Raw genomic sequence first — 22,417 nt, 5'->3', positions numbered from 1 at the left:
CCACCACCGCTCAGACCTTCCCTCTAACTCTTCTCCCTCCTCATCACTCTAGGCATATAAACATATTAAGCATTTAATCTTCCACGTGCCCGGACCACCCTGCTCCCACAACCAGATATTCTCACTTCCTTCAGGTCTGTGGTAAAGGGAAGGATGGGCCTCCCAAAATGTTTACACCCTAATGCCCAGAACCTGTGAATATGTTTCCTTACATGCAAAAGGGACTTAATGGATGTGATGAAGGTTAAGGACCCTGAGATCACAGAGACAATTTAGATTATCTGGGTGGGGCCAATATAGTCCCATGAGTCTTCCACTTAAAAGTGGAAGAGGAAGCAGAAAAGTAGATCACAGAAATGTGACATGAGAAAGTCTTGATCTTCTGTTGCTGGCTTTGAAGATTGAGAAAGGAGACCATGAGCTGAGGAATACAGGTGCTTTCTAGAAGCTGGAAATTTTGCTCTTAGCTGATAGCCAGCAAGAAAATGGGGACCACAGTCCTACAACCACAAGGAGACAGAAACTGGTTTTCTCCCAGTGAACCACCAAAAGGAACCCAGCCATGCCAATACCTTGATATTAGCCCAGTGAGACTTGAAGTGGAGAAACCAGTCAAGTGCACTGGACTTCTGACCTATGGGACTGTGAGATAATGAATGGGTGTTGTGTTTGTTACAGCAGTAATAGAAAACTAATACAAGGTCTCTGCTCAAATACACCTTTATCAGTAAGAACTTCCCTGACCAGCCCATATACTAGTCATACACACGCTCATCCAGCCCCTCTCTGTCCTTATTAACTCTGATTTATTTTTCTCCGTAGCACTTATCATCAGCTAGTGTGCATTTACTTGTGTGATTGTCTTTGTCATCCTTCTATTAAAATATAAGTACTCTTTGTTAGGGATCTCTGTTTGTATTGTTCGCTGTTTTATCTGCAGTGACTAGAACTGAGCCTGGCACGTCCTAGAATTAATCCTTGTTGAGCAGTTGATGGAGCTAGCCTTTTGTTTCCTCTCCAGCCTCTTGCAGAGATGCTCTTCTTACAAGCTGGCTGTACTGCACTCAGCTTCTTCCATCCTCTTACCTTCTGCTTCAGGACATTTGCACATGTGCTGCCTATAATGCTTGCCCCTCCTTTTTGCCTACTTTTACTGTAGATCTATTCAGAAACAGCTCCTGAGAGAAAGCTCTCCTGATCCCTGAGAGCAAATCCTGTCCTCTTATGCACTCATCTGTTTTTAAAGTAAGCGTTTCATATTGAGTATAGCTCAGATACCTTTTTATACTTTTCCTTTATAATAATACAAAGGCTAGGACTATGAGTCTGCTCACCGCTGTTTCTAGTGATAGAATTCTAGGGCTTAAGATTGTGGAGTTTGGAACCAGACTATCTGGGTTTATGAATCAGCTCCTAGCTCTGTGCCTTGAAGTTACGTAACTCACTCTGACTTGGCTTCCTCACATATGGAGTGGGGATAATAACAGTACCTACATTATAGGATCTTGTGTGGACTAAATCAGTTAATAAATGAAGTGCTTTGAGCACTGCACAGTCCATAGTAAGCACTCAAAAATGGTAGCTGCTGCTGCTGTTGTATAGAGCATAGCAGAGTGCTTGGCACATAGCAGATGCTCAATGAATATATATGGAAATACAAAAATGAATTTCATAAGAACTTGATAGTTGTATTAAAAACGAATAATTATCATTTATTAGATTTACTCCAGTGCAACTTTAGAAGGCAGAAATTTGATTAAACTTTCTCCTAATTACAAGAATGATATATGCTCTGGTGAAAACTGTAGATTATAGAGAAAATTATAATAATTTGTAATTCTACCACTCAGACATCGTTTTGACCTATTTCCTTTGTTATCTTTTATGTGTATTTTATATAGGCAACAGCATAGTATGCATAAAGTATTTTATACTGCTCTTTCAATTAGTATTATATTACAAATGCTTTCTGAAAACATCTTGTATGTTCTTGATGATTATTGTCCCCTAAAAAAATTCCATTGGCGCACATAATACATATTTATATGACATAGTCAAGAGGAATACATTTGTTCAAAATTAGAGAGTGTGACTGTATTTTAAATAATACGATTGTGCCACTTAGATGATCTGTTTAAGGGGAAGGTATGGAAAACAGTGATGCCTGACGTTCCAGAAGGCTCTGGGATGGAGGCAGAATTTCACTTGACTGCTGAAGGGAGGATAGGAGGACTCCTTGGCAGAGGGAGGCTCCTGCGTGAACAGAAGCCCCCAGTGCCTAGAGTGGGGAAAATATAGGAAGAACTTGGCTGATTGGCTCCTGCAGGAGAGCTGTGGGAAATAAGATTGAATTGATGTGTTGGGGCTGGTTCTGGAGGATTTGGGAGGGAGGTGAGGCGTTGCTCCTCTTTGCAGAAGCCAAGAGCTTGTGATAAGGAGATGAAGCCTATAACTAAGTAGTTTGAGAGAAGAATGAAGGATTTTTTTTGCTCCTCTGTATGAAAGCTATTTCAACCACAAATCCATTCCTTAAGCAGCCTGTCAGGAAGGCTGTCCTCAAATGCCCATGGAAGCCCTTCTGTTCTTCCTGCTGGCATCTTTGTCAACCACTTCATAGTTATCAATTCTTCATTCCATGTCAGAGCATCTTACAAAGCACCAAGACATTTATTATCTGACAAACTAATACAGTAGACATCATTTTATCATTCTTATTTTATTAATGAAGATACTGTGGCTCAAAGATACTTAGAGATTTGCCCAAGTTAGTAAGTAGTACAGATAAAACTTATCTGTTTTCCTTCTTTCAAAGCAGGTCATAAAATAGAATAATAAAGCTCATAGAGCATCTATCTTCCAGAATGCTTGTTTAACATAGTATGTGATTTATTGCCATAACAATTCAGGTAAGCAAAGAACTAGCAGCATTCACATTTTATAGAAAATCTAAGTCAAAGATTTTGACTAACAATGGTATTGAAACTAATGAAAAACTACGGTAACAAATCAACATGTATGACCTGATGTATTTGAGTGCATTGTTTCCCTCACCCTGAATTGATTGATTGGTTTTGTGTCATAGATATAGCTGAAGAGGAAAAGAAAAATGAAGACTTTTCATAATCAAGTAATCAGTTGGGGAGCTAAAATTAGTCAGTAGTAGGGTTTAGACTGAAAACCTGTAATTCTATAAATATCAATAAACTCAACAAAATATTTCCTTTATAACCAGAGATTTTGAAACAAAAATATTTAGCAGAGGTTATGTCATTTTTAGGCTATTTAAAAGTACTTCATATACATGGAAAAAATTTCAGCATAAACATGTAAAAGGAAAAATTAAATGTCTAGTACCTTCCAGAACCAGAAGTTAGTTGAAAAGTTGCTTATTTGTTTTAAGCACTGTTACTCTAAGTAATATATCTGAATCTCTATTTCTTGGTGTCTTAGAAAATCTCTTATGTCCCTCCAGTTAGAAATATGAATTGAATTCACTCCACTCCTGTATGTCACTCCCCTCCACTCCATTTTCACTATGTATATGATTTTAATTTCATCATTAAAATTATAACTTTATATTTGTTACTCTGTAATTTGAACCACTTTCTTCATCCACCAATTTTTAAGCAGTGTCCTTTGGCTGCCAATTATGTAAGATGAAAAGATTTGGACCCCATTTACTTCCTTTACACCCAGTTCCTCCCCCATTCATCTCCTATTTTCTGCTCGTTATGCCATTATTTTTTATACTGACAAAAAAAATTTACAGTCTGTTCTGTAAAAATAATTGTCTTCTGTGTTGTATAGATTGATTTTAAAAGCTGAGTTCAATAATTAATGTTCCCAAATGTTCCCAGTATTATAATTATATATGTGTGTGTACAGATATTTATATTTTCACTGTGTGATCAAGTTTTTGGAACTGTAAGGAAGGAAATGTAGTCGTATAAATTACTAAACCTGTACTGCTCAGTGGAGAATGTTTCAAGCGTTACTTCAAATGGACACTCTTATCCTCTAAACTGTACCAGGTCATGTTACATTTATTTTGCTTTATATTTGGAACTGTACCTTGTATACAGTTTTGTTTAGTTGGTTTTCTTGGAATTCTTAAGCACTTTTTTTTTTTTTTCTTGGCAGAGAAAGGTGAATGCTTTGATTCTGTCACTAAAACCTTTTTAATGATATTAGGTGTTAATCATACCCATTTTCTTCTTGAAAGCATTCTTCTTGGAACCCTTTGGCTTCTTACTCTAATTTGAATACTTTTTAGGCTGCATAGCTGGCATTTTAGTATACCCCCCACACCCCCATATTGTCTGTAGATTAGGTCCACAGTTTCTTGGCTTCTTTTTTGAATTCCATTTTTAAAAAATCTTCAAAGAGAATTTCCTGAATGTGTACCTAGTACATAAAATACTCTCCCTCTTGCATGTTTGAAACGAGCACTTTCCTGGCTTCCTGGTAGAAAATTTGCCTGGATATGGAATTCTAGGTTAAAGGTCATTCACCATCAACCTTTGAAGGCACATGAAGCCAAAATTTGGAACCAGGTTTCCGACGGATTTCTGTGGATTCTTTTGTTACTCTGTGAACCAGGCTACTTCGACTACAAGCCTTTCAGTTGTAGAGGAGAGCCTCAGGGCAGCCTGTGAGGAGGCCAGCTCCAAATGGCCATGAAACCACTGTGTGCTTTCTGCTGGAGTTGTCCTCAGCTTCTTAGAGTAGCAACCACTTTATAACGTTGTCTTTCTTTGTACTCATTTACTCCTTCCCTGGATCAGAGTCTTTGATGATAACAAAAACAATGGCTGGCCTTTTATATTACTGTATTTTGAGTGCTTAATTTTGATTAATCTTTCCATTGGCAGTGCTATGTCTTCAGTAATTTTTTTCCGAAAGGCTGTGTGGGTTATTTGTTTTCTGAGTTTGCCCACAACTGAGATTGACTTTCTGTTGCCTTCACATGTGAATAATAATTTGCACGATTATAAAATAATATTCTCATAAAATTCTACAGACATTGCTCTACTTTTCGAGGAGCGGGGAGGCATTTAGTGAAGCATAGAAAAAGTTTGGTCATCCTGATCTCTGTTCCTACTTTATTCCATCAGTATATTGGCAGCACTTTTTTTTCATTATTGTAATTTTAAAAGATCCAGAGTATTAGGTACATTATTTTTCCTGGGAGATGGTAAACCCTTTTGATCTTTCCAGCTTAGGAAACAGGTTTCTTTTGTCTTTGATGTTTGTTCTTGCTCTAATTTTGTTTTTGTTATTTTTGTTCTTTTATCAGTGATTTTAATCATTTTGGGTCGTTTTTGGTATCATGAATTTTCTTTGCAAAGAAGAATCATATTAAAAAATGTATATGTACGCACAAATTTAATCAGGCCCAACTCTTACACAGCTATTCTCTAGTGGCAATTATCTAGAGAATTATTCTTCTTCTTTAAGCAGTGGTTTATTTGAAGCAATATGTTTTTCTCTTAAAAACATTAAAAAATTTCTGAAATTTAGATGTTTTCAAAGATATGGGAAAAAAAGTGGTTGTCAGCTTCTCCACAACCGAAAATAGTATAATTAAATTAATAATATCTCACGGTTTGGCATCTTAGAACAGAGGAAGTTTGATTTAAGGCTGAGTAGGAGCAAATTAAAATTTTACACTAGTTTTATTGAATTTTAAATTTATTTAGTCATCAAATATCATAAAATTTTATGATTAGAGGGTCTCATCATCTTTCCCTTATTTAAAAAAAAAAACAAAAAACTTTGTGTGATGTGAATTAATACCTTTGAGAGCTTGGCCCTCAGTAGACACACAGTAGATCACTCTTCTAGAGATACAACTTTTTATAGTATCTAAATAACAGCCTTTTAAATTTTGTCTTTCTTGCTTATTCCGACTCAAGAAGGAGAATATGTTGATTTCAAGCCCAGAGTTAATATTTGGTACATCTTGCACTAACTGAACAAATACTAAACAAACAAACAAGCAAACAAAATATATATATATATGAAAGGTCACTAAAACTTTATTTTTATATAGAATCCCCATGTGTATTTGGAAGTTATTTATTAGACATTTTTATTTAGGAAAAACTTTTTTTTTTTTTTTTTGCTTTTGTTGAAAGTAAATAACTTTGTAAGGTATGAGCTTCTGAAGACAGATATCATTCAACCTGGAATATGGGTTAAGTCCATCTTTAGTTTAAGTTTATTTTGTTTTTTAGATACATTCCTGAAAAAAGTAGGTGTAAACCAAATTATGAAATATTTTATCATTGATTTACAGTTTATTTTCAGAAATGTTACTGAAAAGGAAAAAAAAAAATTGGCTCTAACATATAATCAAAACCATACTTACAAATTGAAATCTTCTCTTTAAAGTAGTATTTATTTTACTTTTCAGTTTGAAGCCTAAGGATTTAATGTTCTTAGGACTGTGGCTAGAATTTAGTCACAGGAACAATATAATTTCTGCTTTTTTAAACAAATCTAAATGAAAACCTTAATATGTTTATTTAGTTACACGAAGCTTCCTTAGCTTTATACTGGGGAATTTCTGGAAAAATCTGAGGGCAAGGATGTCTACAAGAGCAGAGGCCTAGACAGGTACATCAGGTCTCTGTGATTTTATGTGAGATAGTTGGAATGGACACCTATGCCGCTATAAACACTGGTCAAAATATACCCAATTAGTTCTCACTTCCTAATCATATTGTCAAAGTGACGAATAGCCAGTGTTGATCAGGATGGGCCAGGCGTTCCATATCCTATTGGTGGCAGGGGGACTTAGTATATTTGAGGGGATAAATTTGGCAAAATTTTTGGTAATTTATCTTATATATATATGTGTGTAAGTACATGTACAGGAAAAAGGATGAGATATATCTCTCTATATATAGATACATTAATCATTAATATATGTAAATAAAATGTAAGTATATATAGAGACATATAAACATGTTTTATATATATTGATATATAAGTAAACATATATAAACATATTAAAAAGTATACAGTGCAAAATACTACAGTAACTTAATATCCATCTTAGGGTCCGAATTAAACAAAGTATGGTAACAATCGTACATGGTAGTACTATGTAGCCAGTAAAGAATGAGGTATGTCAAAATGTGCTGATTAATGAAGATGTCTGATATGTATTAAATAAAGTAAAAAATAAAAGTAGTAGAAAAAATAAAGCAGTAGAACTATATACTATAGCTCTAGTTGTGTAAGAAAATAAAATAACTTCTATTACATGTACACATACAGAGCTTATATGAGTATAGACAATTTCTGAAAGGATATTTAAGATACCTCTTAAGTTGGCAAGGACCTTATACAAGTCTCTTATGGAAGAAACATACTTTTCAGTTTATATCCTTTGGACTTTTTGAAAATTCTTTTGCATAAGCACATATTATTATTATTTTTTAATAGATCTTTATTGGAGTATAATTGCTTCACAATACCATGTTAGTTTCTGTTGCACAACAAAGCGAATCAGCCATATGCATACACGTCCCCATATCCCCTCCCTCTTGAGCCTCCCTCCCATCCTCGCTATCCCACCCCTCTAGGTCATCTCAAAGTACTGAGCCGATCTCTCTGTGCTATGCTGCTACTTCCCACCAGGCAAGTTTTACGTTCGGTAGTGTATATATCTCAATGCTATTCCCACTTCACCCCAGCTTCACCCTCCCACCCCCTGTCCTCAAGTGCATTCTCTATGCCTGCTTCTTTATTCCTGCCCTGCAACTAGGTTCATCAGTACCGTTTCTTTTTTTTTTAGATTCCATATATATGCGTTAGCATACGGTATTTGTTTTTCTCTTTCTGACTTACTTCATCCTGTATGACAGACTCTAGGTTCATCCACCTCACTATAAATAACTCAATTTTGTTTTTTTATGGCTGAGTAATATTCCATTGTATATATGTGCCACATCTCCTTTATCCATTCATCTGTCGATGGACGTTTAGGTTGCTTCCATGTCCTGGCTATTGTAAATAGTGCTGCAATGAACATTGTGGTGCATGTCTCTTTTTGAATTATGGTTTTCTCCGGGTATATGCCCAGTAGTAGGATTTCTGGGTCATATGGTAGTTCTATTTTTAGTTTTTTAAGGAACCTCCATACTGTTCTCCATAGTGGCTGTATCAGTTTACATTCCCACCAACAGTGCAAGAGGGTTCCCTTTTCACCACACCCTTTCCACCATTTATTGTTTCTAGCGTTTTTGATGATGGCTATTCTGACTGGCATGAGGTGATACCTCATTGTAGTTTTGATTTGCATTTCGCTAATAATTAGTAATGTTGAGCATCTTTTCATGTGCCTCTTGGCCATATGTATGTCTTCCTTGGTGAAATGTCTATTTAGGTCTTATGCCCATTTTTTAATTGGATTGTTTTTTTGATATTGAGCTCCATGAGCTGTTTGTATATTTTGGAGGCTAATCCTTTGTCTCTTGTTTCATTTGCAAATATTTTCTCCCATTCTGAGGGTTGTCTTTTTGTCTTGTTTATGGTTTTCTTTGCTGTGCAAAAGCTTTTAAGTTTAATTAGCAAAAGCCATACAAGCTGAGATTTGGAACCACAGTGTAAGGAGACTGAGGGGGTGGTATGGGTACAGATCCTGACAAGAAAAGGTAATATAAAAAGTATTTTTCTACTCTATAGAATTGTATGCTTTTTATATAGATCAGTGTTTGCTTGAGAGGAGCATGGGCTCCAAATAGTTAGGGGTAAGGAACTCATGCCAAGACCGCCACCACCCCTGTGCCCAGGGTGCTCTGTTCCTGCAAAGCCCCTCCAGAGGACAGAACCTTGGGAGGAGACTGGATGGAAGGCATTGTCCTCACTCCAGAACGTTTCTCCCACTTGCACGTGTTTCGTTTCCCCCAGTGAACAGGACTATGTAAGGGATTCTGTTTATTGGGAATCAGTATTGTGCAGTGATTAAGAAGCAGATTCAGGAACCAAATTGCTGAGTTCAAAATGTATCAGTAGCTACCATGGGCAAGATACTTAATCCATGCCTCAGTTTCCTCACCTGTAAAATGGAGATAATAGTACCTATCCCATGTGGGGTTGTTGTGACAATTAAATGAGTGATTTTCATGGTAAAGGAGCTTGGAGCAGTGCCTTTATATAAGTGTTATAAAAGTCTTTGTTGTTATTGTTGTTGTTGTTATTACTGGTGTTACCATTTGGGAAAAATTACCTAAATACTTTAAAAATAATAATTAAAAATTTAACTGGGGCTTCCCTGGTGGCACGGTGGTTGAGAGTCCCCCTGCCGATGCAGGGGACACGGGTTCGTGCCCCAGTCGGGAGGATCCCACATGCCGCGGAGCGGCTGGGCCCGTGAGCCATGGCCGCTGAGCCTGCGCGTCCGGAGCCTGTGCTCCGCAACGGGAGAGGCCACAGCAGTGAGAGGCCCGCGTACAGCAAAAAAAAAAAAAAAAAAAAAAATTTAACTGACATTAAATTGTACATTGATTTTGTACATGCTACTTTACATAGAACATATTTACATAACTGAAGTATATATGCATTGACTCACTCTTATAGGGTTGGTTATTTATAGAAATATTTGAAAAGTTTACTCTCAAACTTATTTTTCTTCCTTTTCTATGTATTGTCTCTGTTTTCTGGCCGCTTTCTCAGATTTTTCTTTTTCTGAATGGTTTTAAACAATCTGATTCTGATTTGCCTTGGATTTTTGCTTTTTATTTTATGTTTCTTGAGCTTGGGTCCGTTGGTCTTCTTGGATCTGTGGGTTTATAGTTTCTATCAAATCGAGAAAATTTTGGTCAAGATTTCTTCAAATATATTTGTCTTTCTCCCCAGCCCCTCTCCCCCATCTCACCTCTACTGTGAGGACTCCAATTACACATGCATTTTGATGTTTAAAGTCATCCCATAGTTCACAGATGCTCTGTTGATTTACCTTTTAGTTTTTTCCTCCTCTATTTTGTTTTGTACAGTTTCTCTTGCCAGGTCTTTAAGTTTACTTACCTTTTCTTCTGTGTGTCTCACCCACTATTAATCCCATCCAGTGTTTGTTTTTTTTTAATCACAGACATTTTTTATCTCCTCAATAGGACCCAGACCTGTTGTCTAAGTCTTTTTTATAGCTTCCATATCTCCAGTTAACATAGTCAACCTTTCTTCTAGATTCTTTTTTTTTAAATTTATTTATTTATTTATTTTTGGCTGTGTCGGGTCTTAGTTGCTGCACACGGGCTTTCTCTAGTTGCCGCGAGTGGGGGCTCCTCTTCGTTGTGGTGCGCAGGTTTCTCATTGCGGTAGCTTCTCTTGTTACAGAGCACAGGCTCTAGGCATATGGGCTTCAGTAGTTGCAGCATGTGGGCTCAGTAGTTGTGACTTGAGCACAGGCTCAGTAGTTGTAGCGAACGGGGCTTAGTTGTTCTGCAGCATGTGGGATCCTCCCAGACCAGGGATTGAACCCATGTCCCCTGCACTGGCAGGCGGACTGTCAACCACTGTGTCACCAGTGAGGCCCTCTTCTAGGTTCTTGAACATAAGAAATTTTCTTATAACAAGTTTAATGCTTTTGTCTACTAATTTCATCATCTGTGTCATTTCTGGATTAGTTTCTATTGATTGTTTTTTCTTTTCATTATGAGTTGAATTTTCTTGCTTCTTTTTGCTTAGATGCTAGACTTTGTACATTTTATCTTGTTGGGTGCTGAATATTTTTATATTCCTAAAAATATTCTTGAGCTTTGCTCTGGCATGTGGTTACGTTACTCAGAAATAATTTGCTCTCTTCAGGTCTTGCTTTTAAGCTTTGTTGCTCTGGACTAAAAGAGCTTTTAGTCTACGTTACTTTAGCTCCACTCCTGAGACAAGACCCTTCTGAATTCTCTAAGGAACACTTCATGAATTAAGAGGTTTTCTACCCTGGCTTTTGGGAACAGGCACTGTGCCCAGGTGTCTAAGCTCTGAGCGCTGTTCTCTCTAATCTCTTCTTGTCCTTGGGTAGTTTCCCCAGTCTTACGTGCTGCTGAGGATTCAGCTGAATGCTGGAGGGAGACCTCTGACAGGTCTCAGGAGTTCCGTTTGTGTGCAACTCACTCCTCTCCAAAACTCTCCCCCGGGAACTTGAATTGCTATGGCTTTCCCTCACTCTCCCCTCCCTGTCCTTGACTCAGGAGGCCTCATGGCTCTGCCTGGGGTAACCTTAGGGCTCACTCTGCTTGTTTCCCATCTCTCACTGTCATTCATTTCCTCATGTCCAATGTCTTAAGAGTCACTTTCCCCACCTACTTGTCCAGTTTTTTAGTTGTTTCAAGTGGGAGGGTTACTGCTCCCTGTTACTCTGTCTTGGCCAGAAGTGGATATCACCCTGCTCTAGGCTCTACCTTAAATTAAAAAAAAAAAATTAAAAAAAGGATAAAAACAAATAGCCCTTGTCCACCCACTCCCGGTCTGAAATTCCAGAGGCAGCCACATTCAACTCTCATTACACGTTCTCCTGGTGTCCCTCTAGATTTTGTACCTCTCACTGCCCCTCTGTTCAGAGAGGCCTCCTCTTACCACAGTCTAAAACAGCACCCTTGTCTAGCTCTGTCTCATCACTCTGCTGTATTCTTTTTTTTTTTTTTTTTTTTTGCGGTATGCGGGCCTCTCACTGTTGTGGCCTCTCCCGTTGCGGAGCACAGGCTCCGGACGCGCAGGCTCAGCAGCCATGGCTCACGGGCCCAGCCGCTCCGCGGCATGTGGGATCTTTCCGGACCGGGGCACGAACCCGTGTCCCCTGCATCGGCAGGGGGACTCTCAACCACTGCGCCACCAGGGAAGCCCCTCTGCTGTATTCTTCACTGCACTTTTTGTGTTTCGACTTTACCATATTTGTTTATATGTTTATGATTGGCCTTCCTCACTAGAAAGGATGTGTGCTCCATGAAGACACGAAGACTGGGCTCTTCTCTGTTTTCTTCTCTGCTGAATCCTCAGAGCCTAGAACAACTCCTGGGCACATTGTAGTCCCTTAGTAAATATCTGTTAAATAATTAAATGAATGAATGCCAGATACTGTGCTGCGTGTTTTCCAAACATCATCCTTTGCTGCCCCCACCTTAGAGGTAGATAACAAGTACTAGGAGCTTGCCAGGAAAGCCAAGAAAGAAGAGAGTTTTCCTGGCAGCCGGGAAAACACGTATCAGAAACTATTTAAAAAAAAAGTCTGGTATGGAATTTAGGAACATAAGATTTATTAAACTGACTCCATTTCTTGCTTCATTCATATTGTCATGGAAATTCTGATTAAGCAACTTCCTTTCCAAGGTGTTTTCCCAGAATTTAAAAGAAAAAAGTCTTAACAGTATTAGGTATATTGTGCATTTTTAAAATGGCAACATAATAAAAATATTAGAATTAAAATTTATCACATACTTTTCCCTATGTGTGCACGTGTGCGTATTTATAATACTTCCCCCCACCCCCGCACCCAAAGTGAATTTAGCGATTGTGAAAAGTAACTGTGGACCTTGGTAATGGAGCCGTCTGGTCGATAGAAGGGATGACATTCCATGAGACAGCTGCTGTGTAATGTGTCTTATCCGTGGCTTTCAGGAGGGGGCACCTGAGGGGCAACCTAGTAGGTTGAACCTTACTGAGTCTTCAACTTTCTCCTCCTTCTGTGGATTCTTCAGCAGACGTACCAATTAAAGTGATGGTTTTTGTGATGAAGCCTCAAGTAACTGGACTCAAAACGTAACTTCATTTTATTTCACATAGCTCAGCAGTTGGAAACTACTTTCATTGCTCCCACATTGTCCTGATTTAAATCTGGGACCTGACACTAAAAAGAGGGCTCTGTATGCTATTAAACAAGCCCCCAAGTTGAAGCTGTGTTTCTTTTGTTGGTGTTTCTCAGGGTGCTTTCCTCATTGTATTCCTGGCTTTGAATGGTCTTTGCAGAAGAATAATTTTCTTTAGTGAACTAGTAAACAAAATTTTTTTCTAAAAAATAATGTATGTATATCTGAGAGTTTGAAGCATATGCATATGTTTTTAGAAGAAAATATTTTCACTAATTCACCAAAGTATTTTTTAGGGGGATTTCTTGGGGGAAAAAAACAGTTGATTAAATTGATAGAAATTTACCACTTTAATAAAAGCAGGTTTCTTAAACTGAGTCATGGAACAGAAGATTTTGTTTCTAATTGGAAGGAGTGCAAAAATATGAACACATTTTATGTTTGATGATATAGTTTCTGGCTTTCCAAAAAAGTCACATTTACATATAAGGCAGAAATATAGAGCCATAGAGATCTATTTTCATAATGAAGGTGTGTGACCTCATATCTCATATTCTAACTTTAAGTAGCTCTTTTTAGGGCTAAAGTAAGCCTGCTTTTAACACTCTTCAGTGTCACATGACCTCAACTTTAGTTTCGTTTTCTTCAGAAGGGCAATTGAAATGGGAACCCAGGCTTACTAAGTCATGGAACAATTCCGCTTCATCTTGGTGATGACAAACTCTCGCTCAGCAAAGCAGGAGTCAAAGACAAACTCTAGGAAATAACAGAGCACCTTCTCTTCAGCTCCTGTCAAGCAGCCTTCCCCCACCCACTTTAACATCGTGTTCTCATGAGCATTTCATAATATTCCTCATCCCTTGTTCCCCGTCTTGACCCACTGACCTAAGAATCAAGAAAGTGTCATGTTAGTGCCTACTAATTAGTGCACCCAGAGAGCCTTTTCATCTGGCCTTTCAACCTCCTGGAGGTGGGAGCACAAGCTGTCACTCGTATCACGCAGGGAAAATGAACCTTTACTACATTTTCCCTGTTTTGCAAACAGCAGAATTAGCCAGCTGAGGCGAGATGAATATGCAGGTTAGGAAGAAATTAACCTAAAAGGCACTACTGTTTGCATTATTGTCTTAGAGATGACACAGCACTGCCCGCATTGAAATACCCATAACGCAATGCTGTGGGCCTGCGATTTTTGCCAGACTGTCGCTTTGGCATCGCACTTGTATTTCAATGCCATCATATGCATTTGGTGAAGTAATTTTAGGAGAGAAGTGTTCTCTGATTAAAAAGTTAAGGAGCATTTTAAGGCATTTAAGTTGCCACTGTTTTTAGACACGTTTGTGGGGATACTGCCGTTTGTTAGTGAGCATTTGGCTCCAGGGCTCATTAATCAGTGCTGTTGGGCCAGGGTCTCCTGAGCCTTCTGGGTTTTGGGAGATCAGCTACTGTAATTAAAGGGATGAAATATATCATGGTCACAAACTTACCACATCAGACAATTGAGGGTTTGGAACTGGTGGAATTAATCTTTTTTATTTTTTTTTTAGGTGTTTAAGATAGAAGTGCTAATGAATGGAAGAAAACATTTTGTTGAAAAAAGGTACAGCGAATTTCATGCCCTGCACAAAAAGGTAACTTCGCCCCCCCCCCACCCTTTTCTCTATAAGGCAGATGGTGTAGCACTAAGCCTGCTTTCTGTGGTTCCTAAGAGCTTTAATAGTTCTTGGAACAGGTTGACTTCTTTTATCACGAAGTAAATTTCCATTTAAAATAAATTGTTCCGTCCTTTCAAGGTGTGCTTTCTGAGTAGGTGGGTTTTCTGTTAAGATCTTTTGCATAAATAGATGTGTGACAGCAAGCTGTTTATATTATACTGTGCTGGGTATTGTAGGCTCAGAAAGAATAAGACCCAGACCCTATTTTATCCATAAAATACACTTAATGTGTTTTACACAAAGGAAAAAAAAAAAAGAACATTTTACAGGAAGAAATTTGTTAAAATCAACTTATACTTACATATACATGGAAAAAAATATACATGTCACATGTATTCAAGGACTGTTTGGGGATCATGTAAAGGGGGATCATAGCTTCTTTTGAATTATAAAGGCCTCTCTACAAGCCTGGTGTTTCAGTTCTCAGATCTCTTTCATTAAAAGCCTTTGATAAAAGAAACAAGAAGGCAAAAGGAATAGCTGAGTTTTGGGAGACATAGTCAGTAAAGAATAGAAGAGGGAATAATTTTTATTTTCTAGCAAAATTTAATGTTTTGAAGGTTATAAATTAGTATTGAGGTGATGAAAGTACCTTAATAACTAGAAATACCTCATGAAATTGCCTAGAAAATCACCACATATGAGTTAATGCAGTTTTACCATTTTTTCTTTTGTATACATATATATTCATATCTGTGTGTGTATATATATATATATATATACACTTCCTATATATGAATATATATTTATACACACACATATATAAAATGTATGGCACGGTTCAGTTTCTTCACTTTTGTTACTTTGTTAGGTAAGAAGTTAGTGGAAAGATACTGAGTAAGTATGTTCAGAAAGAATCTATTCTTTTAACTTCCTTAAGGACCGCTTAAATTTTCTGGAAAATGTCAGTGCATAAATGATGTGATAGTGTGCTTATTACTCTGTATTAAAAACTCTGTAGCTAAAATTAAAATTTCTTACTTTTTGGTAGTCAGGAGAATAGAGTATTGAGTAAAAACTTTCACAGGTTATATTGAGAAGTGAGTGAGCCTCTATCCCTCTGTTTTCTTTTGAAGAGGAGCTGTCAGTTATCTGTACACTTTTCCATTAGGATGGCAAGGGATAATTTACCTTGAATTTTTCAGTTAACATTGTGTTACATCCAGGTTTACTTCCAAAAGAAGCAACACAGGTGAAATACAGATTTAGGCTGGGTGTTGCCAGCTGACTTTACAAAAGCCCTACCCCTCAACCCGGAGCCTCAAAGAGAAACAAACATGGGGTCTGGGTCTCACGTCCTTCTCAAGAATTTCTGGCTTTGTTCACTTGTTTATCGAGGAAACAGATTCTAGAGAGATTTCTGCTGGGTACCTCATGAAATAAGTCTGTACAATGGGATTAAAACCAGAACTCCTCCCCTCCCCAGCCTCTGATGCCAGAGTCTGGACCAGGCAGCCTGTCACATGCAAGCCTCCTTCCTAACCTGCCAGGTCTCCATTACCCCGACACAGCCCAGCTGTCCCCACCAGATACTTGGGGACCAACTCCACACGAGGCACAGCTGGGTGACTGCCAATTAGGCCCGCCCTGAGCAAGAGGCTGCCCATGCTTCTTACGAGTGGAGGGTGACTCACTCTGCTCTCTTTTCCAGTACGATTTATTTTCTTCTGCAGAAGAGGACCCTTTCCCCAGTGATTACAGGCAGTTCTTAGATTCTCACAGTCAAAAAAGATTTCTAGATTTTCTAGGACTCTTCTCTCAACTTCTGCAATTCTGTTAATAATTTTAGCTATTCTTAAAATTATATCATCAAGTCTATTAGAATTAAGAGAGTAGAAATTCTCAGACCTCTCAATTTTGCATGTTTTTGGCAGCCTCATTAAAACATCCTTACAGGGACTTAGAGAAAAAAATAACATTGTGGGGCAGAGTTTTAGTTGGCAGACACTAAATCTTGTGTGTTATAGAGCAGAAAGGGGCTGCTAGAAGTCCCCTTTATTTGTCCCATTTGATAATTGTATTAGATTTGATGAAAAGGTAACTTATTATAAAAGACAATTAAGTACAAATAATGGCAGGGTGTAAAAATAAACATAAATCTGTAATCTTGACTGTAAAGTTGTGTGTTAAGGAGGATTGAAATGGGCAAAAAAATTAATCAGAATATACAAGCTTTAGTGATTACTGCTGCCACCTTCTACAACTTTATCCTTTTATTACAATTTTGGTACCCTAGTTTCCATATTTGAATTTTGTGATGTGCTTTGAATGTTCTGTTTTTACATGAAATACCTTCCCTTTAAATTCAAGTTAAATCTATTCCTGTTTAATTTTTTTGAATATTCAGTTATTTCTGCAGTGGATGCCATTTGCTCTGTTGTCAGTGTCCTGTTTTCCCTTACACTTTACATTACACTTGTTAAAGTTTTTAGTCACTGTCCCCAAGTTAATTCTAAAATCATGTAGGAACTATTAATAAGTGCTTTGTACCTTTAGAATAGTAGTTGCATGGCTCATCTCCATATACCACAAACACACAAAAATGCCTCCTGGCTTGTCAGGCTCATTTTGAGGCAGAAACTAAAACCATTACCCATTTGGCAGTTCATCTGGTTGGTTGAAGTTCTTAATGATTACTACTTCTCCCAGACTTTTATAATTTTTGATATTAAAGTATGAAAACAATATTCTCATCCTCTACACTTTTCTTAGGATTCCTTTCTAATTTTTGGAAAAATTCAAGAGTTTTTTTTTCCCCTATATGCTTTATTTTCATCCCCTCAAGTAAGTTTAGTTTTTTAGATTATAAAGCTAAATCCTGCAGAAAGTTTGGGGACAGGAGAAATAACTCCTTGTTACCAGCATATATTTCTGCTATGCTAATACAATTGCTGTTTTCCTCCTTTTCTTGCTTTTTTTTTTTTTTTTGCGTTACGTGGGCCTCTCACTGTTGTGGCCTCTCCCGTTGCGGAGCACAGGCTCCGGACGCGCAGGCTCAGCGGCCATGGCTCACGGGCCCAGCCGCTCCGCGGCATGTGGGATCCTCCTGGACCGGGACACAAACCCGCGTCCCCTGCATCGGCAGGCGGACTCTCAACCACTGCGCCGCCAGGGAAGCCCACTTGCATCTTTTAATGGAACAAATGCCGCTGTGCTAGTGGGGTTCCTTCATGGTGATAATTATGGTATAGAAGTTAAGTGTGGAAGCTCTGGCAGCAGAATGTTCCTGAGCCTGCCTTTACCTCTTAAGTCCGTGGAGCAAGTTGAGTGATCTTTCTGTGCCTCCGGTTCCCCCGTTTTAATATGGGAACAGTGAATGTGCTAACTTCACAAGACTGTTTTCCAGACTAAACGAAATCGTGTGCATTGCATGGCCAACTTCTAATGATTGATAGCCTTCATTACATATAACTTTTTTTTTCCATTTTCAAGACTGTTTCCTTTAAGCTAGATTACAAAAGAAGCATTCTCTGTTAAAGAGTATAGATATTTTTACAGCTCCAGTTATATATTACCAAATTACTTTTTTCCAAAATGGTTGTAGCAGATTTGTAATGCAACCAGCAAGCATGAAAGTATCTCACCAGCTTTGCATACTACCCCCCCCAATGATATGTATTTAGCAAGCGATATATGTGGCCTTTTTGCTGTTTTCATTGGTATTTCTTAAGCTTATGATTGTAGCCCCTCTATTTGGAATTCTCTTTATGTGCTGTCCCATTTTTCTGCTAGGGTCTCTGTTTTGATCATTAGTTTGCATGGCCTATTAATAAAATACTAGCCGCTTGATGAAGCTGTTTTTCACCATGGACTTTTTAAATTTTGGCTATGATATTTATTTTAATTTGCAAAAGTTTTACCTTTTTATGGTCTCTAATATGTCAGTTTCACCCTTTCAGACTATGTGTAAGATTAGTTTTTCTTCCAGAGCTCTGGAAGTATTCGATTTCACTTTCTTTTAGTTTTTCTAGATTGGTACTTTTTGAAGTGTGAACTTTGGGTGACCTGAAGCCGAACAGTATTTATTAAATTGCAGATTCCTGGGCACCACCAGGCATGCTGAATCAGAATCTTTGTGATAGAGCCCAGTAATCTGCCTGTTAAATCAGCATCCCAGGTGATCTTAATGCCTGTTGAAGTTTGAGAATTCCTATTTGTGTCGTTATATTTTTAAAGGCATCTCTTAGACACAACCCTCCCTACCTCCCCCTGCATCACACACTGAAGCCACAAGGTGTGAGACCTTGGAAGTCTTTCCTACCTTTCTCTTATCTTTCACTTCCAGGGTGTCAGCAAGTCCTGTTGATTCATTCTTCCAAACTTCTGTAATAAGCACCATTTAATTTTTCATTTTGTACTCCTACCATCTCAATCTAGAGTCTTGCTACTTTATGTAAGTATTTCTTTAACTGTTTCTCATCCTTGTCTTCTTATTCATCCTCCGCTGCAGGCAATTTTCCTAGAGCACTATTTTCATCTTCATTTTATTGGTCAAAAACCTTGAAATGTGTCTGTATTATCTACCAAATCATGGACATTGACTTTTGAGACCAATAGTCTTAAACTGTGCATTAGTTTTCTATTACTGTTGTAACAAATCATCACAGACTTAGTGGCTTAAGACAACACACATTTGTAATCTTACTCTAAACGTGTCGGCAGGACTATGTTCCTTCTGGGGGGCTTTAGGAGAGAATCAGTTTCCTTGCCTTTTCCAGCTTCTAGAGGCTGCCACCTTTCTTGGCTCATCACCTTCTTTTGTCTTCAGAGCCAGCAACCACATCACTCCAACTTCTATTTCCATCGTCACATCTCCTGTCATCACATCTCTTCTCTCTGACTTGGTCACCTCTGCCTCCGCCTTGAGATTACATTGGGCCTACCTGGATAATCCAGGATAATCTTCCCATTTCAAGATACTTGATTTAATCACACCTGTAAGGCAGTGTGTTCACAGGTTCCAAGGCTGACGATGTTGACATCTTTGGGAGGACCATGATTTTGTCTACCACAAACCCCTTTACTGGCCAGCCTTAGTTTCTCACTGCTTCTCCCAAGAAAAAGTTAGTGGCAGCCAAGCCAGTCTTCCCTGTCACCCCAGTATATGAAAATCACTGCCTCTCTGTCTTTGCCATGCTGAATGTCCTTCCCTCTGTGTTCTCATCTATTCAAACAAAACTAAAACGTTTCAGGTTCTTCTTTCAAGTGATTTTCTTTTATTCCTTCATCTCTTTGTTCTTGGAACTCCTTTTCCATTTAGGAGGTTTCTACTTAAATTTAAAACGTCTGAGATAATTAAAACTCAGTTATCCCTAAGCTTTGTCTAACTAGAAGATATATTTTAAAAAACTAGGGACGATGTCCTTAACTAGACTTATCCTGGTGATCATTTTGTATTGTATAGAAATATCAAGTCACTGCCAGGAACTAACATAGTGTTGTAGGTCAATTACACTTCAAAAACAAACAAACTCATAGAAAAAGAGATCAAATTTGTGGTTACCAGAGTCGGGGGGGGTAGAGGGAGGTGGAATTGAATAAAGGCAGTTAAAAGACACAAACTTACAGTTATAAGATAAATAAGTACTAGGGATATAATGTACAACATGATAAATATAATCAACACTGCCGTACATTATATATGAAAGTTAAGAGAGTAAATCCTAAGAGTTCTCATCACAAGGAAAAAGATTTTTTTCTTTTTCTTTAATTTTGTATCTATAGACGAGACAATGGATATTCATTAAACTTACTGCGGCAATCGTTTCATGATGTATGTAAGTAAAATCGTTACGCTGCACACCTTAAACTTACGCAGTGCTGTATGTCACTTATATCTCAATAAAACTAGAAGGAAATAAATAAATAAAGTAGGGACCATGTCTTATTTTTTGTACCTTCCTCACTGTCTGTTAGTGTTGGGCACTTATTAGGCGTTAAATAAGTATTTGGCAAATGGGCTATTTGGAGAATATTATGCATTTTTATGAATTGCTGGAGGAATGCTTTGGTCAGCAAGAACAGTTTCTACTGTGGGAGTTTAGTTCACTGTGAGTCTAACCCCAGGTTACACTTGCCCCTGTTTCGTAGCTCTGCCAGTACAGGGTGGGAAAACACCACCACCATACTGAAACCAGAACAGACCCCCACCCTGTTCTTCTCTGGTCACTCTCAGCAGGGTATTTTCAAAAAAAAATAAAGTTATAGGCTGCTCTCCTCACGGCTCAGGCCCAGGCTGTGACAGGGTAAGAGCTTTCTCTGTGACCCCCTGCCCTGCACCACAGGCTGCGCCCTGCTACAGCCAGGTAACTTGCACCGTCATTGGGGGTCCTGGAAAGCAGCTTCCGTCCCGAGGCCCCAGTCCCCGGTGTGGAGAGGAAAGCCTTCCCTGCATGGCAGACTGCTGAGCCCAGTCTGCATTGCCTTCCCAGCTGTCAGTTCCAGCCCAGCCTTGTATTCACAAAAGTTTCAGGGAAATATGGTGCTGGTTCATTCCTAAATGAATGAGTTCTTGTGACTGCCTACTTTTGGCCTGAGTAGACTATTGCATTCTCATATTTAATTTAACGAAGTCCACATTTCAGAAAAACCAAAAAACTGCTGTATGGGGCTAAACCAGGGGTACAGCACCTCGTGAAGTGTCTCTAAAGGGAACCCTGAGGAGGTAGGGTGACAACATGGAATAAAAGATTGAATGCTCCCCCAAGTGTCCCCCACGTCTTTCCTTAACCTTTTTTCCCTTTTTCATCTTTTTATTCACGTGCTTGGGGAAAGTATTTCTGTTCCTTTCGGTGGACAATGGTTGCTATCACCAACGTATATGCAGCAGGTCTTTACGGAGTAAGTTCTGTGTCAGCTCCTCTAACAGTATGAGAAGGGAGGGGAGTGGTCATGCCAGGCAGAGGGGATTGTGTTTGTGGTATCGTGGAATCTGGTCACTGCCTGTGGGGATCAGAAAGGCCATTTGGCTGGACGCAGCCCGGACGCAGTTAATCATCGGATGGACTGGCAGAGGGGTATTTATCTTGTAAGCAGCTGAGCCCTCCTGGACACATACTGTCTTGGGTCTGTCTCTCCTCATCCAGAGCCCTTCATTACTCACCTACAAACGCTGTCACCGAGCCCAGCAGCTATGATGATCGGCTTCCTCAGTACTCCTGACATAAATAAAAAGGAAAAATCTTTTCAGTACTATATCTTCAAGAATTTTTATAAGAAGGAGAGAAGGACAGATAATGGAGTTGATTTTCTATTCTGAAATGTAAGAAATGTTGTGGTTCAGTAGTGTTAAAGAAGTTTCTTTTTGTTTAAAGTGAAACTTAATAAGCCTTTTACCTCCAAGTAATTAGCATTTTCTGGCTTTGTTCTTGTTTGAGAAATACCTCAAATAGTGTGGAGATGAGATATGTATTTATTCCCTTACAGATAATCATAAATTACTCCTCTCTCTCTCTCTCTCCCCTCCCCCAATACTGAATCAGTCTCATCAATAAATTAATATATTATAGTATTTCCCATTGAACGAAATAGAACTCATCTTTGACCCCATGCTTCCCTCCCATGTTCACCCCCTTGCTCTCCTCTCTCAGTATAATTCCTGGGAAGAGGAGCCTCTGCCTTCCCGCTTCCCGCTCTTCTTTACCCAGTGTCTTTGACTTTGCAGGATCGCTCTGCACAGTCTGATCATGCCCCTTCTAGAAACACTTCCCTGACTCAACTTACCATTTCACCGCCTCCTCACTGTTTGCCCTGCCTCTCTTCCCTGCCCCTCAGAGTTGGATGTCTCAGGCCGTGGACTTTGTATTAGTTTTCTCCTGCAGGGTAACAGATTGCCACAACTATAGCAGCTTTAACCACACAAATGTGTTACTTCAGTGTCCCCGTGGGTCAGGAGTC

At 38.7% G+C, this 22,417-nt stretch overlaps 1 protein-coding gene across 1 annotated transcript in view; it reads left to right on the top strand.

The window, feature by feature from the left end:
• Positions 1–22,417, top strand: part of SNX24 (sorting nexin 24) — a 160,588-nt gene that overhangs the window by 69,016 nt on the left and 69,155 nt on the right. Inside the window, exon 2 of the mRNA XM_060008958.1 lies at positions 14,354–14,437. Within this exon, the coding sequence (XP_059864941.1) occupies positions 14,354–14,437 (84 nt within the window). The remainder of the gene's footprint in view (positions 1–14,353; positions 14,438–22,417) is intronic.

The sequence above is a fragment of the Delphinus delphis genome, chromosome 3, assembly GCF_949987515.2.
Source record: "Delphinus delphis chromosome 3, mDelDel1.2, whole genome shotgun sequence".
NCBI classification, from domain to species: Eukaryota; Metazoa; Chordata; class Mammalia; order Artiodactyla; family Delphinidae; genus Delphinus; species Delphinus delphis.
Note: the sequence above shows the minus strand (reverse complement) of the source record. Positions and strands in the feature narration are given on the sequence as shown.